The sequence below is a fragment of the Rhinolophus sinicus genome, chromosome 15 (assembly GCF_057876585.1).
Source record: "Rhinolophus sinicus isolate RSI-liver-muscle chromosome 15, RSI-T2T, whole genome shotgun sequence".
Lineage (NCBI taxonomy): Eukaryota > Metazoa > Chordata > Mammalia > Chiroptera > Rhinolophidae > Rhinolophus > Rhinolophus sinicus.
The window spans coordinates 40802571-40822986 of NC_142515.1; the positions used below are offsets into that span (position 1 = coordinate 40802571).

General features: G+C 36.5%; 1 protein-coding gene across 2 annotated transcripts in view; it reads right to left on the reverse strand.

Annotated features, from left to right (window-relative positions):
- ANK3 (ankyrin 3) overlaps window positions 1–20416 on the reverse strand; it is a 593532-nt gene that overhangs the window by 488954 nt on the left and 84162 nt on the right. For both annotated transcript variants that reach the window (XM_088792001.1, XM_088791998.1), the window contains exon 2: window positions 15882–15920. In XM_088792001.1, the coding sequence (XP_088648127.1) occupies window positions 15882–15920 (39 nt within the window). The remainder of the gene's footprint in view (window positions 1–15881; window positions 15921–20416) is intronic.

Genomic DNA, 20416 nt, shown 5'->3' on the forward strand with positions numbered 1-20416 from the left:
ACCCTAAAATTCATCTCAGAGATGTCTATCAACATTTATCCAGAGAAATCCTCATGAATTCTTTCTCCTATCAAAGATGTTCTTTCTCCTTCTGATTTGCAACAATCAAATCAGAAATTGCAAAGGAGATGTGAAGAAAATAAAACAGACTGCCAAGATAACATAATATGAATATAGTTTGTGATTATGTTACCTTGCTTAACTGGTTTAAATACACATTAGTAATCTGGATACTGTCAGTGTACAAACACATTGTGCATCCCTGCAGTTGTATTGTTTTCGCAGCCTCTCTATTCAGCACACTTTGTCAGCTGCCCAGTAACCTGTAAAGTGGTAAGTACCATCCCTTGCTATAACAGAAGAGCCAGAATAAAAGCTGTCATTTCCCACCTCCATCACTTTCCTCAAGGCTTCCACTTCCGTCACATCCACCTGTTTAAATTCTACACTTCCCTGAAGAAATCAGTTCAAGGGCCAAAGTCCATGGCGTTTCTCATGGCTGGACTTTGCCCCACAGTATGCTCTCCTAGCGTGTCGCAGTCACTGCCCTGGGCCTGCACAGAAACCGTTCAAGATAGAACATGAGCAGGACCCTCACGCCACAACTTGACTAACATTCTTTGGGAAAGGACTGCTTCCTTGTCATGTTTAGAACTATCATGCCATTTTCTACCGACCTTTCCTCTTTGTGCAAGGAAATTTAATCAAAGGTTCAATATAATTCATAATGGCAACCTCTGGTTTGGTTTCATTTTTTACTCCGTGCATTTTTTACAGTCTTCTTGGGCTACGAGAACCACGATTCTTTCTTAAGAACAGCAAAATAAAACGTCAAAACATTCTTTCCTTGTAAAGGACTGATGCAATTTTAATCTTTCTTCTTTATTTTCATAATTCTTGAAGTGTGTATTTTAAAGTGGTTCACAAAGTTTGGTTCCTGTCTCCAGACGTTACTCACTGAAATACTCCTAAAACTTTCAGTGAGAGGATAGTCAAGAACACTCAACATCCAAGAGTTAATTGTATTCCAGGTAATAAATTTGGGCAGATTTCTTTGTTTGAAAACTAACTTACATTCTGATAGGGAAGCCCATTTCAACTTATAGTATATTATGCTCAAAACAAACAAACAAACACCCCGTGAGGCAGACACATCTGGTACACCGTAACACAAGGTTACTAAGTGTTATCTAATTAAACTACTACAGCTATACCCACTCCTGTTAACAGACTAGAAGGACAGATGCTGAACATATCAACACCTATTTGTGACATTCATCTACTTATGTGGGACTTTTTAAAAGTTTATTAAAGAGGCAAATCTTTCCCTTCTCTGTATCTCATCAGTTCCATAGCAAACCCTTATTTTTAGAATACAAAAATAAATTTTCCCTATCCTGCCTACTTTACCCAAAAATATTAAATTAAGCCCGACTAAGGAGGTTTGTGTTAGATTAACAGCATAGTTTCTTCACACAGAAAAGAATTACCTTGAAAATTTAAAACAAACCAATTTTTATCACATTAAATTCCAAGTTCTCACAAAATGAATTTCTGTGTTTGATATACAAGTCAAAATGTCAAAACTGTGACTACATTTAGGTATTCATTCCGAAGAAAGCTTTGTAAAGCCCTTTATCAAAAGGCATTTTTGCATGAAAGTAACAGCTACAAAACAAAATGTTTTCTCAGTGATTACGAAGTTAAATATCAACATATGATTGAAACTTGTTCTGCTCTGCTGAATATTACAATCATAAGGACATAAAAACAATTCACAGTGACCATTACATCAAAAATATTACGACTAAGATGAGAATTTCCTGATGAGTAATCATCAGATAAATGAATGCTTAACTCCCCTAGTTTGTTATTAACCCCTTAAGAGAAATTCTTACTGTGTAGGCTTGGTAGTTATGGCACATATTAGATAATAAAAATTAAGATCTTATTTTTAAAAAGTTAAGAGCTCATTAACTCGATAAGCAAGTTTCCTCTTCCATCACTGATGTGTGAATTATGTTATAGTGGACATGACTCCCTAAGTTATTCTTATTATACGTATTAATGTCGATATTTAAAACCACCCTTCTTTAAAAGCAGTATTGAGAATAGAATGCTGATGATACCTTCCTTATGACAAATTTTTCTAGCATTAGACTCACATGAAAGAAGATCTATATTTGAGGCAGTTTATATGGCATTATCTCCTTATCTTTCTCGTTGATTCCCCTCTGCTGTAATAATTTAACCCAATTCATCCATAAATTCTGGCAGTTCTATCCCTAAAATGTATCCTAATCTGTACACTTTGTCCATCGTGTTGCTATGTCCCTAGTCCAAATCATCATCCATCTTTCACATGGACTCTTAGAATGGTCTCCTGTCACTCTTGCTTCCTCTTCTTTCCCCTACAGTCCGTTTTCCACACAGAAACGAGAAGGGTCTTTTAAAGCACATGTATCAGATCATGTCACGGCCCTGCTTAAAACTACTGGGAGACTTACCATAAAAGGTAACGCTGCCTGTGAAGTCCGCATGGACCAGGCCCTGCCCACCTCACTGGTATCACTCTGGCCTCCTTATTCCTGGAACTCACCAAACCCATCACCTCCAGGTTCGGCTGCAATACTCAATGTCTGGTCCTCCTGCATACGAGGCTTCATTCAGTTCAACTGCCATCTCCTGAGTACTTCACTGGCCCCCGAACCGAAAGCATCGGCTCTATAACCATCATGACCAAATAATTCGCTAGCACTTCACCTTGGTTATTTTCTTCAAAGCACTTATCACTCCTTAAATTATCTTTTCCATTCATTTTTAACATGTGTATTGTCTGTGTCTCCCACCAGAAACATGATCTGCCTCATGTCAGGCACCTCATTTTTGACCACCACCAAACCATGGCTAGAACATAGCAGAAGCTCAATAAATACCTGTTCGCTGAAGAAAGAGTACCAAAATATGTGTGAGTACTTACTGAAGTTTTATGTTCCACAGTTATATGTGACCTGTGATAAGACAGCAGCATCGCTAGATAGGAATACTTTAAAAAATGTGGCTCTATGAAGAACTGCTTATTCTGTCACCTGGGACAAATAATTTGCTGTCATTTAAGGAGATTAGCAGTTATCATCTACTAATGTGTTTAAAACCTATATGTACATAAAATGTCCCTTTAAACATGAATCTATTACTTTTATATGTAAAACATTAGCTTTGAGATGGGTGACTGGATTGCTGGGGTAAAAAGAAACAGAGGATTTATTTTTACTATGTCTATACTTTTATAGGTTTAATATTTTATATAAAGTTCACATATTACCTTTTTTTTTAAGTGTGTTTTTCCAGGACCCATCAGCTCTAAGTCAAGTAGCTGTTTCAATCTAGTTGAGGAGGGCGCAGCTCACAGTGGCCCATGTGGGGATCGAACCAGCAACCTTATTGTTAAGAGCACCGCGCTCTAACCAACTGAGCTAACCGGCCACCCCAACATATTACCTATTTTTAAAAAGCTAAAATATGTCCCTAACGTCATCCCACAATCATGGGCTGATAAGGGCCTAAATTGATACTGTTTTATATGTAAATGTGGTTCTTTGAAATAAGAAATAAAGCTTTATGGCCTCCACAGCAAATCTGTAGAACTTAGTAGCAATAATATGTTGGAACAGTAATAATAGCACCAATACAACGTCTCATTATGTGACAGGCATGGCGCTAAATGTTATGTCTGTATCAACTCACAAATACCTATGACATCAGTGCTATTATTTGTATAGAAGATTTTCAATATACTTACTGGAGTTACTCACTAATGAGTTTCCCTTTGGCCTCTTACAGACCGTTTAGATGAACTTCTCCATTTAAACTATGGCTTTACCTCTTATGCTTTTTCAACAGTATAATGAAAGCATGGCAAAGGGAGCAGCCATTTGGCACCTTCTGTAAAGGTTTACCATTCTATTTTATTGATAATTGATAACTAGACACATGGACAACATACATGTTTGAAACTCATTTATGTCTGTTATATATACTTAACATAGTTTTAAGCTATACATACCAACTGAAATATCCCCATGGATTCTAACCTCAGAGAGTTTACCAACTGAAAAGCATATATCATCGTTTTATATTATTATGCTTTACTTTTTGTTTTTAAAACAATTACTCCTGTGAACATTACAGTTACAATGGTAAACTTATAAACAGGGGTTTTAAAATCAGGGCATTTGGACATCTCCCCCTGCCCCAACCCATGGGTCTGTGGATAGATCTTGGATCAAGAAAAGCACATCTTTATTTTCACAAACATCTAACTGAAATCTAGCATCTCCTTATGCTGTAAATATAGGCATGATACAAGCCACAGAGTATTAGCGGTGCCCATGACTATGTCATCGGCAGAAATAATTACTTCCTATCATACTATAGTTAGGCCGATATCTCATAATATTGCGTAAATTCATCACGACTTCCAAAATACAGCTGCTATTAACCCTCTGCTAGATCTTATTATTTAATGCATTAAGCATGTGTATTACTTTATCACAATTTTTAATCTTTCAATAACTATTTCAATATAATTAAGTTCTCTAATATTTTACTTTCTGTATTTAAATGTTTCTTCTGCAAAGGGGTTCATGGGCTTTATCAGTAGGCCAAGTGCTGTAAAAATGAGGTCCATGTGAGAATTTAGCATGTGACAAGAATGCATCTGCCCCACTGGTCTTCAAACCAATGAAGGACCCTCCTAGGCAGATGTTCGTGGATTGAGGAAATGAAAGAAATCCCCATTTCTAACTACTGCTTTATGAATTTAAAATAGTTCACTCTCCATTTTTCTACAAGGCTCTCAAAGGAAATGTGGAAACTGAGACAGAGTATCAGGCCTTTTTCCAGTAGTCATTGACACACTGACACTTCATACACAAAACCTGAATAGTGGCCAAGGCCTGAACTGGAAGGAATCGCCTTTGCTTTGGGAGGGCAGGAATGGTAAACATAAGCTCAGCCTGAATGCTTTGAGTCTCTCTGTCCTAAAATGTGAGCATGACTTCATGCAATAAAACACTAAACACAAACCTTAAAAGATAAAAAGCAAAATATTTTCCCCACAGTACAAGGGGAAAATGTAAATGATAATGTTTATATGCAAATGCTATGTCCCTGAATTTCAACATTTATATCAGTTTTAATGTTCTGTTTCATTTCTTCAAATAATTTCCATAGCCATTTGCAGGGGAAAAAAATGCTAAGTGCTCTTTTAAAGCATAAAAGTTAGTGATTGCAATAATGGAATGTTGATTATCATAAGAAATTTCATCAAATGTGTTCCTAAAATCTATATCCAGTGGCTACAGAATTACATGAATCACCAGCATAGTAACATTATCAGAAAGAAAACAGGTCTAAATCCTGAGGTTTTCCTAGTGAAATCATGTCAGCTCCTAGTTATCACTTCCTAGTCATCACTAGCTATTAGTTCAATAATCCACACTGCAGTTCTGCCCGTCATCAGGATCAAGTTCCTTGATAGGCAGTTTCTTCAATCTATCAATTCTTTCCGTGGGACACCAGCTAAGATCTGCATGATTTCAGTCTTCGCATATCCTCTTTTCTACCTATAAGAGTACTCTGACCAGTTCTGAAGCACACCCCTCAGCCTCCTTCAATAAACATCAGTGAATAATTAAAAACGGATAACTGAAAATATAAACATTGGTTACAAGTATTTGCTGAAGCATTTGTTTAAATGGTAGTTCATTAGCATGTGAAAGACAAGCTCTGTTAAGGTCAAGAAGGATTTACAGAAAAGATGGCTCCAAAGAACTCAGAATAAATCCTGATTATAAAGGTTTAAATGATTTTTTTATTCAGAAATGACTTTCTAGGACAAGAGAGGTGAGGGTACTGCAGGTTCAAAGCCACTGATTTATGTCAGAGAAATGCACAGTAAGTAAAGACCAGAAGTAGAAGAATGCAAAGCTCCATGGATGTTTTCTTAATAGAAGAGTAGCTAAATCAGTATTTGACTCGATTATGTTTTGTAAGAACTATTTTATCTGCTTCAAGGCCTCATTTCAACACCTACTGCCAGTGAGGTGGGGCATACCTTTTTTTGATTTTCTAGCAAGATCAAACCAAAGTGCTTTCAACAAATAAAATAAAGTTTCTCTGGAAAAGGCATTTCTGCAAATAAAAACTCCCCAAAGGATGTAAATACAGAATAACAAAAACAAGAGCTGATTTTTCAAAATACATAATCAAAAGAAAATAGTGTCTCTCATTTGATTGCTGGCTTGTGATAAAGCTTGTGAACTTCTCTCCTGGTTGCATAGCAACCAATCTATGCAGCAGTGCGAGCCTGTAAGAAATTTCCATGCCAGAGCTGTGGAAATAGATGCTAACTACTCAGTATATTTTTCAAGGTTACCTATATTTGCAAAAGGGAAAAAAAGGAAGATAGAATAATATTCTTGGCATTTCTAGAACCAAAAATCCAGAAGGAAGTTCCCTAATGCTATGAGCCCTTCTATAATAATTCCTCACCATCTATATACTCTAAGCAGACAACGCTCCCACGGGAAAGCAAGGTGCACCCATAGGAAGTGCACCTTATCACTGAAACAAAATAACCAAGCTCCATAAAACTAAACCAATAAATTCAAGAGTTAGCAGGTAGCAATTGGACCTTCACTCCATAAGTACTGCCATTCATCATCTACTCTCTATGCTGTTCTCAAGATTGCTACTGAACAACATTAGAAGATTTATTTTAGGTTTTGCTGTCTTAGTTTTCCAATAAAGACATTATTATAATTTATTCTTTTATAATAGTATCTTTCACCATCTTTGAATACGGTTGATCAGAGCACTGACAAGTCTGTGCTTGAAAATGAGGAATTCAGTTCCATAGAGACTTATCTTAAAAGCTTAAGTCTGGTAAACATAATCAGGGAACTTACTGGCATCAGCACAGCTGATAGGCACAGAGCAGCTCTCAGTCTATCTCAATCTAGGTTCCACAGGGGAGAAAATAAACAACACATATCACCAGGTGTGATGAGCCCAGACCAAAATGCTCTGAAAGAAGGGAAAAGCAGAGACCTATAAGAAATGGTTCACAAGCATTGGTGGACTTGTGTTAGTTTCTCTATACTTACTTACAGATTCTAGACATTAATGTTCAACGTCCTGGTCCCCAAGGAACTGGGCTTGCCTGCTTCTCACAAGGAAATGATGTGAATGGGGGCATGTGGTCTCTTAAATGAGTAAGTTGGATAGTGGGACAGTGGAAAAAACACTGGACCGAGGTCCGGGTTCTAGTCACAGAGAGATCCATTGTGAGACTTTGCGTAAGTCACATAAGCCGAGCTTCCATTTCTCGGTCTCTAAAGAGAAATTATGAAGAGCTTCTCTGCCCATTTCATAAAGATGGTCCAAAAAAAATCAAATAATCTCAAAGCAATAGAAAACATACATGACATTCTAAATACTCTTTCAGACCTTCAGCAACGCTTCTTGCTTCAAGTCATGCTGCAGGGCTGTCATACTGGTACTGATTATTTCCAGGGCTCCAAATCATCAGTAGAGAGTAACATATTTCAGCTTAATTCCGTCTATAAAGAAGCACTAGGGAAAATAAAAATGCAGCCCTACCAATAGACTGCAAACCAACAGAAAATTTAGTGCTAGCTGTTGCTGGGCAGTGCTATGGACAATTAGAAAATGATATTAAAAATGAAAGGTATCATTCTTCATTTCCCTGTATTTCCTGATTTTAAAAAATGATGCATTTCTTATAGTTTCAATGGCTGAATTAGGACAAAAATAAACAATTGTAAATTGGGCTGGAAAATATTTTCTTTGGGAATAGTAACAGTACAACACTATAAATAATTGAAAAGCTTTGATTAATCAAAGTAACTGGTCTCATGAGATGATTTTTAAAAAGTATACATCATCCTTTCTAAAACATGTATTTCTGTAGAAAGGAAAGTCTTCCCTCGTTTGGTGATTAAACATATTTACTTTTTCATGAAAAAAATATGCCTTGTATATAAAAGCATTCAAATATCTGTTGAATTAAAAGTAAAACAACAGTTGTCAATTTTAATTTTTAATACTGGAGAGTGTCTAATAGCTGATTAAGGTAAAATCATGTTAGGTTTGTACACATAAACAGTTAACCTTTGTTTGGGTATATTTAACATCACTTGCAGAAACTGTTGAGTTTATTTAATAAGGCAGGCAGGTAGGAAAGGTCGGTCTTTATCAGGGAACACAGAATCCACGGAAGAGAGAAGAGGAATCTGACATGGAGCATAGTCCCTAGCCAGCCGAAAGTGTTTTCTCCTGTGGCTTTAAGCTTTGACCTGCCAAATTAGTCATTTCAGCCTCCTCCACAATTTCAAAAGCATCACCTACGTCATGATAAATGTGCTGGAATCATCAATAGCTAAGTCTACCAGAAAAATGTGACTCTCAACTCAATGTACCCCAGATCCGGCAGGAAGAACACTTGCTCATAACAGATGTATGGAATATACCCAACAAGCTGTTGTGTATTGAGTTCATGTCTTATCTCCTGCAGAGGTATCAGGGAAATAAGAGAGCTTAAATCTTTATGTGATGATAGCCATTCTGACCACAGTCAGGTGATATCTCACTGTGGTTATTTGCATTTCTCTAATGATTAGTGAGGTTGAGCATTTTTTCATGTTTTTTGGCCATCTGTATGTCCTTATTAGAAAAATGTCTCTTTATGTCCTCTGCCCATTTCTTAATTGGGTTGTTTGTGTTTTTGGTTTTTGTGAGTTCAATGACTATTTTATAAATTTTGGATATTAACCCTTTATCAGATGTATCCTTGACAAATACCTTCCATTCAGTAGGATACCTTTTTGTTTTATTGATGGTTTCCTTTCTGTGAAAAAGCTTTTTAGTTTGATGTAATCCCACATGTTTATGTTTATTTTTTCTTTTACTTCCCTTGCCCAAGGGGATATATCAATAAAAATATTACTAAGGGTAATGTCTGCAAATTCACTTCTTATATTTTCTTCTAGGAGTTTTATGGTTTCGGGTCTTACATTTAAACTTAAAAAAAAACAAACACCTTTATTTGAAATGGAACAGATATAGAACTGTTAGGGAAACATAGTCTTTATATGAGGAAAGGCTTATTTAATCAGTCTTTCTCCCATATAAATGCATTCATTGAAGGCAAGAACTTGAAGAAAAAATTTCCCTTCCAGGTCAAGATGCAGAGAATTCACAGTTGCTCAGTGATGCTATGTGCTAGGCACCATGCTGGGTGTTATAAACAGTCCCATGAAGTCGTATCATGTCTATATATTGCACAGATGGGTAACCAGAGCTCCAAGAAGTAAAGTGATTTGTCCAGGGGCACTCAGACAGTGGAGGATGGGACTAAAACTTGAGTCTGCATCAATTGGGCTCTCAAGTTCATCTGCTTTTCCTTACACCACACGTCCTCTCTTTCATTTAAAAAAAAAAAAAATCTTACCAAGAAAGACTGAAACCAACCCAGAATATCCCAATCATTGCAAAAGGCTGCCTATTGAATCCTGGAAATGTTTCATTGAAGAGCAACATATTTACATGCCAGAAGGTTTTAGCATATGTTCTATCCATATTATTTCCAAATACCTGTCAGCTCAGTGCTCAGGAATCCTGACAAGGCTGACATCTTAATTGCCAACTCTTTTCTCAGGAGGTTATACATGCCTTGAATTATAGTTGGATATTGAAGACACTGGATCAAAGTTCAAATAAATAAGTGAGGTAAATTTTATAACTGTCACCAATGTGGCTTTAGTAGTTAGGAAGCAAATCTACCAAGTGTTAAAATGTTAGTGGAAGGTAGGAGGGATTAGAAGTCAGAAATCCGAGGTGAACAGCAATGCAGTACCCCCAAACCAGAAAACAGCTGGAGAGGACAGAGAGCGGAGGAACCCCCAGCTGAGGGGGACACAGACCTCACACCGTCTGAGTAGCAGCAGCAGCTACCTCTGACTTCCCTGGGTGTGGCCAACCATGGCCAGTACTTGAAATGTCACACCTGGAAAACTTTGAACAATTTTCCTGCTCTCTCTGATTCAGAATCTAGTTTATCAGCAGACAGCATAGCCCTGGAAAGAGCATGATTTGGGGTATCATTTGATCTGGGTTGAAGTCTGACTCTCCTATTTACCCACTACTTCACAATTCAGTTGGCCCATCTATAAATTTGGGGTAATTAAACCAGCCTCACAGAATCACTGGAGACTCAAATGAGTTCACGTCCTGGTGCCCATGAAGGCCACTCAGTAAATGTTAGTTCCTTTCCTCCTTTACTGCACCAGTTGAAGTAATTAAGTATCAGCAGACTGGTGCTAGGTTTAAAAGACAAACAAAAATCAGCCACATCAGGACGTCTTTTTCTCTTTCCTGAATGTAAGGAAGCATACAGATGTGTCCTATTTTCACTCCCCTTTATACTGAGAAAATGGAGGAATAGAGAGACCATGCAATTTGTTCACAATTCCTAACTAGTAACTAGTCTGCCCGACTCCAACCACTGAACTCTCCTGCCCTCCAAAAGGAAGTGGTTTATGATCAAGAACCATACCATTACCCAACTTAGGACCACATTTTCCTCAACAAAAGGAAAGCCATAGAGTATGAATTTACCTTATAATGCCAGGGGGATAATTTGAGTTCTAGAGACTCAGTTAAAACATGTTTAATATGAAGCCTTTTAGGTGTGATCATGGGTTTAGATGTGACATGGATAAATCCATAAAAAGGTCTGCCACAGAGGGGACTTCCATGAGAGTTAAAAAAAAAAAAAAAGGAAATTATATGACAGTGCCCAGGTACTTTGGCATCTCGTCAACTGCTTCAAAGAGATTAACATGCACTGATACCTTACCGTATCATGATCACGACGGCACCCAGTTTGATATGAAACATATCTAAACTAGATTGAGCTTCTGCGCTGAGTATTCAAAGCCACTGACGTGACTCTAGCCTACCTCTTCAGGCATATTTACCACCTTTTGATTTCAAATAAAAAATATAATCTGAAATTGTGTCCAATCATACTTTCTAAAAATTAACATTTTTAAAACAAGTCTACAGTTAACAGTTCCACCATAGTTAGAAAATAAGTGTTTGTTTACTAACTGTTTAAACTGAGCTTTGCAAGTTCAACATAATAAAAAGAGAATTCAAAGATAAAGGGACTCTAGAAAAACATCCGCCAACAAAACGGAGATAAAGGACTTAATTTTAGTACACAAACAGCTTATATAAATTGACATGAAAACATTGATACACTAATAAAATAATACCCAAAGACATGGATACACAACTCACAAAAGAAGTTAAAATGTTTACTAAGCATGAAAAAAATGTTTTATCTCAGTGATGAAAGAAAAGCAAGGATGGGACCCTTTTGTAGAAACAGTCTTTTACTAAGTACAATTCTCATGGTTGGTCTCTAAATATTGTATTTTTACAAAAATAAAAAAATAGATTATCCCTCCACCTTCAGGGAAGCAGTAAACAACTAGTATCAGTGGTCTGGGAGAAAATATTGTGATATTAGACTTCATTTCTGAAATCTTGAGCAACTTTGTAGTGGTCCTGAAAAATAGAGGGACAATTGAAAAATTAGATTTTCTCATGGGCAGTAGGATAGTATCATTTTATGAGAGAATGACATTAATTTTTGGTTATGAATTTTTTGATCTACTGAGCCAGTATACTAAACCTGTGGTTTCTAAGCTGATATCAGTTACTTACCTGTGATAATTAGATATTAGTTAACTAATGAGTTGACATATATGATTTCTTTTTTTTTTTAATTTATTTTATTAAATTTATTGGGGTGACAATTGTTAGTAAAATTTCTAATATAGGTAAACTGTATACTTTTAAAACTGTTTTGATTAAGTGATGTTATTTTGTAATCTTCCAAATCAGTCTCTCTCCCCCTTCTCTCTCTCTCTCTCTCTCTCTCTCTCTCTCTCTCTCTCTCTCACACACACACACACACACACACCCTTTCCCAACACATTTTTTAAAGGGCAACAATAACATTATTCTCGTTGGAACAAAAATCAAAGCAAATGTGTCTTCTCTGAATGTCAGCGAAAGGTGTTCTGGGACTGATATTCCAAAGCAAATGAGTCTTCTTCCTTCTGACCACACACATTCAGGAAGAGCCCATGTGAAGTATCAAAGAGGAAAGACGTCTGCACTGTCAGATCCGTCCTGAGGCTAAACGAAATGACAGTGGATGCCGCCAGCCAGTGTACTCTCACATCAGAACTTGACATAAGCCAAGTCGCCACATAAAGATCTTCAGGGCAGCATCATGTCTGCCCTGTGGTACCTCTGATTTGTTCTGAATGTAACATGAAAACAAACTTTTGCAAGCAACAGGAACCGTCTAGGTATTTTTAGTCAGCCTCATTGTAACTCATACCCTTAAATTGGGAATGAGTCAATTCTGACAGTTTTCAGAATTGTTTCATCAGTATTCAGACGGCACCTCATACCATGCAGCTTTGTTCCTGATTACTCATATTCCAGAGCTCAGAGACAAAAGAATTCTATCAGAGGCTCACGCTTTCCTCCATCTTTTCTATTAAGTAAATCGAATATCCTGACAGCACACCTATCTTTAAATGTCAAGTCACATTTACAAACATCTAAATCAAAGGCTTACCTTTGGAGTACAAGATTTTAAAACTGACGTCGGTTTCTTAAATGCTACCATTTGATTCACAATCCATAAAAACACATAATCGAAGTAGTGGGGGGAAATGAAGAATCAGGTACTAGACACAATAAATGGGTTTCCTTTCACTTTTATTCACTCTTCTTATCTCATTAAACTCAGAATTCATCCAAGCCACCCCTTCAATTTGTGCACTATGACATCATCATATTTCCTCAGCTCTACTCCCAGGAGGACTTTAATATTTTAACTGGGTGAAAGGATTCAAAAACAATGATTCTTGTTGCCCCCTGAGGCTCCGGACATCATTTTGCTGGCAAAGTGATTATGTGATGAGCTGGAGTAGTGAGGGACCTCTTCAGAATTCAGGTCTCTGACTTCGGGTATGCTCTTTGAAACTGTGACAAGGAAGAAAGAAGGCAAACTGAGCTGACAATCCAGTCCGGTTCCAAAGCACCAAGGGCAGTTGGGTTTATACCCAAACTGTATAAAGGCCAGAAGAAAGACTCCCAAGATACCAAAAGTGTAAAGTAGAAGAAACCCTTCATTTGGGGGATAAAAGGCATTCCCCCCAGCTCTCTTTGCCCCAGTCAGTTTCAATCACTCACTGGATTCCTGACGGTGTTGGAGTCTGTAGAGAAATCAATTCTGCCTGGCATTCCCGATAGCTGCCTATCTTCTGACACCATGGGTACAAAGTCAGTACTTTAATAAAGACAGCATTTAAACCACATGTAAAAGATTGTTACGAAGGAAGCATAACCACACATTCATCCCAGGCGCTGTTTAAATAGCTAAAGGCTAGATAAAGGAGGCTGGTCTGTGCACAAATACGTAAGTAGAACAGAACAAGAAAGTCCTAAATCCACACATGAATAGTTGTTTCTTTCTTACATGAGATTTAAGAAAAAATAAAATACTTCATTCTGGAGATGTGACAGCATATATTTTTGTTCTTCATCAGAGTATTGGTGAATTCATCTTTCATTCATTCTACAAATGGTATTAATTATTAACTATACTGGATTTAAAATTCTAAAACATGGTCAGAAAATGCTTTTGAGCAACCACAGAATCCTAGAAATACAGTAGGACTGGGGGAAGCTGGAAGATACTTTTTCTGTTTTGATTCTGCCATTATTATTTTACATAACCTCTTAAGATTTTTGTTTACCCAACAATATAAATGACAGTTTGGGATCAGACCTATAAAAGTTCCTTTTAGCTTTGAAATTGCAAAGACCTCTGCTGAACTCTCTTTATACCCACCAACTAGAACTATGCTTTTGGTCCAATCATTTAACATAGGATTCAAACTTTTAACTTTAGAAAATGAAGATAGTTATACTTTCATCCCTTAAAATTATTAGAAAAGAAAATATACCCTAAAAATGCAAAAGTTGTTCAAGAGCTTGCATATATATACACACACACACGTGTATATGTGTGTGTGTGTATACACACACACACACACACACACACACACACACATATATACACATATATATATATGGCTAAGATGGAATTAAGTGCAGGACACAGATGAATCTGGGTTTAGCTTATTACTAGTGATACAAATAACACCGACCAACAACATTACAACATTCTGCATCGTATCCTGCTAGTGATATGATGAGAGACACCTACTGAATCGATGTAAAAACCTAAATACATTACATTATCATTCTTACGAGTAGAGCATGACAAAAAAAAAAAAAATCAGTATCACTCTACCATTGCAATGAATAACAACTAAAAAATAACATCACAACATCATTTAAGGAAGATAACTCAAGTACACCTATATTTCAAAGGATTAGGATAGTGATATATGTAAAAGAAGCAAAATAACTAAAGTTTCCATAAATAGAAAATCAAATTATAAGTTAATTATTACTGGGTTTAACCATATGAAATAGCTGATGTTTCATTACTTTTGATATACCAAAGTGGTACTTTCACATAATTCCATCTAATACAATCTATACATTTGAATGCAGAAGTCACCTTAGAGAAAAACACTAAGCCATAATAACATGGATTATATTATTTGGTATTTATTGTGCTCTTATCGTGGAGATAAATGTTTCACCTCACACAAAACCTATGAGGTAGATACTATGACTAATCTATTTTCAAACGAGGAAAACGAACCACAGAAGTACCTTGTCCAAGATCATGGAATCAAGTAGAGTTCACATTCAAATGCAATTTGTCCTAACAGTTACCTTCACCAGCCAGTTGAAAAGAATGAATACCTCCCAGAGTAAAAGCAGCGAGACCAGTGGAGTTATAAGCATATGGAAAGATGAATGGTGGGGACTCCAGATAAATGGGAAACTGAGAGGGAGGGTTGCAGCATTTACTCATCACTGATTAAGGGAAAGGAACTTGCACGGCCCACTGAGCATAATACCCCTGAAGGTAAGAGAGACACATAAGGTTATCATGGCTACAAAGTCCACTTTTACAAAATGCTAACTTTATTCCATCAAGAAAAAAATGCATTTACCTCATTTCTTCTTAGGATATAGTAATATATGCAAGACGTAAATTACTCCAACTGGTATCAGAGTTTAAATATGTAGATTGTGAAGAAAGAAAAATTCTACTTTGTACCATTAGTTCTATTAAAATCAGCAAACTGGCTCTCCTTGTTCTAATTACAGCTCTAGAAGCAAATGACTGATCATAATTGGACCTCCAATGTAGACTTTTCAAACAGGAGAGAGAGAATCTACTAATGAGCTAAGCCAAGCATTTGTTTTTCATAGCATTTTAAACAGAGAAATTGATGCTATATCAGTCTACAGGGGACATGGCTACTCTTACATGCCATCAGATCAAACCTCAAACTGCACAGCTGAGAACCAGATGTGGAACAAAGTTAATACCTCCAAGGTGCCGGTTTACCATGACCATGTGTCCAAGTGACCAAGTGGCCCTACTCAGCAAAACTATAAAAGCTTTCAAACTGTTCTCTAATTTAATAAAAATAATAAGCTGATTTAAAAAGTAATATAAAAAATTCATTTGAGTCAATGTTTATAATTACAGCAAATTACAACAAAGAAGGAGAACCAAAAATAACATATTTATTGAGTTTAGCGTTAATTTTCTTTACCTTTCTAGAGCTCCGTGAATAGTAGGATCCGTAGTCACCCTAAAAACAAGGAAACAAACATTTAGCAAACGTGAAGGAATTTTATATGTTTACCATGACAGCAGTTTACAAATGCTTATTATTGATAGACTTAAAAACATAGGAAGTGCCTTAAAAGGGGACACAAAGAAAACCAGAAGTAATATGATGGGTTATATAGTAAAACGAGAAGTCCGTAAGAAATGCTTAGATAACTACACAATAAAGAAAAGCTCTGACGTATGCACACCAAGTCAATGGCACTGATAATCTGGTTAGAATTTTTTAAGCTGAAGTTGTGCCAAATACACTGAAAGTATGACCCTGAACTTGAAATGAATATGCCCATGATATAGAACTGTAAAAGTTACAATGAAGATAATGCAAAACAATTTTCCTATGTGTGAAAATGCTGGCATAGTAAAACACGTCCCCATACCATTCTCCTTCACAGTTATTATGAAAAACTCATTTTCTCTCTCAAACTACATTACTCTAAATTTTGTTTATCAATATCATGAATAACAAGGCATGTAAAAGCCAAAAACCTGATTATGCAGGAGATGACATGGTTCCTATAATTTTATTAAAGCCCTAAAATGAAAAACTAAGGACCACTCTGAGTACAGGCACTCCAAGATGAAGATTAGGGATGACTTTCTGCTTTTACAAAATGCTAACTTTTTTCCATCAGGAAAAAATTCATTTAACTCATTTCCTATTAGGATATAGTAATGTGTGCAAGATGTAAATTGTTCCAACTGGTATCAACGTTTAAATAATATGTAGATTGTGAAAAAAGGAAAATTCTACTTTGTACCTTTAATTCTAACATCGCTTGCATTAATTAATTCAACTCTACCAAAGCTATACAAACTGACACCATAAAAATGATTTGATCTAGCCAGTTTTTCAAAATCCACTATCAAATCACAGAGAATTAAATGTGAAATTGGAAGTTTCCATTTGAGGTTCCAATAAAGGAAACAGATGAAAAGTAGTGTTTCTAAAACCTTACTTTATTTTTGGTATCTCAGCCATATTTTCTTATTTAACCTTCAAAACAACTTCTAAAACAGTAATTTTAATAACATTTTTATTATTGTAAAAGGTTTATACATTCATTATAGAAAATATGCAGTTTAAATTTTATATAATCAAATATATCAATCATTTCTTTTATTGTTTCTTCTATGGTTTCTATGCTTAAAAAGTTATTCCCCAGTCCAAGTTCAATTAAATAGCTACTTATATTTTCTTTTACTTGCCCACTAACCCCTTCCACCACCTTTTACCCTTGGTTCCTTTATTCCAATCTGTGTAGAAATTATTGTAGGGATGGCGTGAGGTGAGTACTTAATGTGATTTCTGATAACCCTCTCCCCACTCAGCCTGATAAAGTCACTCTTTCCTTCATTTGTATAAGATGCCCTTTCAGAGCAGTTGCCTTGAGGTACAATCTGACCTCTGATGTTAGTTTTGACACCTGGCTAAGTTTTATTTTTTTAACTTTTCTAAATCTGAATTTCCTTGTGTGTCAGATGGGGATAACAATACCTATCCTACAGTTTTGTTGTAAAGATTACTTATTTCTGTGCCTAGCACAGCATATGTGCTCAGTAAGGCAATCGCTGGACCCCAGACTCAGGGCTCTCTATTTCTTTTCCTCTGGTCCACCTGTTAATTCTTGTGCTCACAGTGTAAACTTGATAGAACATATAATATGTGGTAGGAGAAATATGTCCAACCACCTTCTCAGGATTGTCTTGGCTTTTCTCACCTATTTGTTTTACATGGGCCCAACTCACTTTTCATTTCAGTTATTCTTGGATGGATGCTCTTTTCTGCTCACAATTCTCTTTCTCTCTCTCTGTCTGTCTCTCTGACATGCCTTATTACATAGGTCTAAACTCCAAAACAATGTTTAAAAGTGATAGTGAACACAGATATCCTTGTCTTTTAACTGATTAAAATATTAAAAATACTATGGTGTCGTCATTGAGTTTGATGTTGGCTATGGGTATCAAATAGGTAGCCTAGTATAATACAGAAGCAGCAGCCTTCTATTCTTAGCTTTTTAAGATTAAGTATTTTTATGTCCATCCCACAGAAGAAACTAAATTTTAAAGAGGTAACATGAGTTGCCCAAAGTCATACAGCCGGTATGTAGTGGGGCCTGAATGCAACCACGCCACCATCCTGCAAATATAGTCAGTCTCCCACCCAGCTATATGTTTTGTCCCAAACTTAACCATGTAAATTCATTTAGACCTTATAAATTATCTTCTTATAAATGTAACATAACAAAGAATGGCTAATTTCTCAGCTGATCTGAAGAAATGTAGAGCATCCATTATTACCTGTAGAAATATTTCAGTATTCGTCAATGTTTGTTGAGAAAGAGAATTTAGTAGGAGATACCAGGGACATGGCTGAGACTCCTCCCTACTCATCCCATAGGCAGAAAAAACAAAGGACTTCCGTAGCTTTGGGCCACTGAAGGCACAAACCCAGCAGCAGAAAAAGGTGGGACTTGGAAGCAAACTAGAAACTCTTGAAGACAATTAGAAGTTCGCAGGTAAGACAGAGATGGTGGTAAAAAGTAAGATAGAGAGAGAAAGCTAGAGTAGAGGATTTAAGTGGAATCCCCTCCTTCTTTATAGGGCCATTAGGGTTGAGAGTGCCTGTTAGAGCAAACACTAAGTAGAAACAAGATTCGGCCCATCTGCTTTTCTTTTCATGGCCAGCAGCCAAGCTCTGATCCAAACAAATGTTTCCCCTCTCTCATATCCACTGCATTTTGGAAAGGCAAGTTTCCCTTCTATTGGACTGATCCCAAATAAATACATATCTTTCTATTCTGCTCTAGGATATTTTAACTTTAGCCATTGTTGAAAAACTGCAGATAAAAACAAAGTTGCAGTTTCTAGAAGCCTCAATCAACGGTGAGCCTAGTGTTTCCTAGAAGGTAACTATGAAAACCATACTTCTTTAGGTCAGTTCTGCCTTCATTTGGGAGAGCTCCTGTATCATCCGGTTTTCTAAAATTGGTCCTACCAACTTTTCCCTTACTCCTCCTAGCAAAGGTCTGGGAGTTTTGCTAAGACCTTACCTGGATGACACAGGCTTGACCAAACTTATCCGCACACACCCTCTTCTGGTAACCAGCTTCACACCAAGACCCTCTCCTCTCCCTAAATCCAGCCCCCGACCCAAGTTCCACCTCCCCTGTTCTCTTTATGCCAAAGAGGTCAAAATTACATGCTGTGAGAAAAAGTGATATATTTAAATAGAATTAGAATAAATGAAATATAATTAATTATAATTAAATATAGTAAAATAGACTAGAAAATGTCCCTCTGCTCTTCTCTTTGCATAGTGCAATCATGTATCCATGGCTCCACTGAGAAACAAAAATGCTTAGTTCCTCACCCGTCTTCACGTTAATAAAAATGAGAAGCGCAATCACATGTCAAGGGGTTTCACATGTTATATTATGGGGGCCCCAAAACAAACAGTCCTGTGAGAACAGCAGAGCAGACATCATCACTGTTATTTTATAAAGGAAGAAACTGATGAGCAAAGAAACAAATTACCTGGAGTTATACACTATGTAAGTGGCAGCAACAAGACTTGAACCCAGGAAATGTTGTCGTCAAATCCCAAATTCTTACTGTTCCCTGAGGTTGACTCCCACAGTCTCTAAAACATTAGTTACTAAACTTTTGTAATTCTATTAGAGCCACGGAGGCAATCATGGTTCATTTCTCAGCAACTGTTGTCCAACAAGACTGTTCTCAAGTCCACAGTAATTACTTCGAGACCATCCTACACAATTCTTGTTTCTTCCTTGACTGAACAATCTCATAAGGTAACAAGCAGGAAAATGTAAGTCAAAGTATGGTTATAAAGGCACGACTGGAGACTATCATCTTGCTACAAATACTTAAAAAATAGATTGAACATCATTCACAATAACTGTATACAATCTTATGAATAGTTTCTTTTAAATAATGGCTCTATTTCCAAGGAGGTCTTGAATTTGTGACTCTTCCATATCTGATACATTTCTTAGGTATATATCCAGCTAGTCAATGTCTATGATAATAAAGAATTATTCCATCCATGATTCAAAATGCATATCCATTATTATAGTTGTATGAAAATCAAGTTTAGCTGTGTTAGAACCATCAATATAAAATAATAAGAGTTAATTCTTACATAGTGCTTACTATGTGCCAGGTACTGTTCTAAAGGCTTTACAAGTATCATCATATTTGAGCCTCACCTACGGTAACAACCCTGTGAGGTAGGTACTTGTATTATCTCCACTATACATACAAGGAAACGGAGGTACAGGAAGAGTAAGTAACTTGCTCAAAGTTACACTGTAAATAGGAAACAGAACTTAGATTTGAACCCAGGTTGTGTGGCTCCAGGGTTCACAGAATTTCAATAACTTGTAGTTTCCAAAAGGCTTTTGTTTCATACCAAGCATTTGGCAGGAATTCAAAACT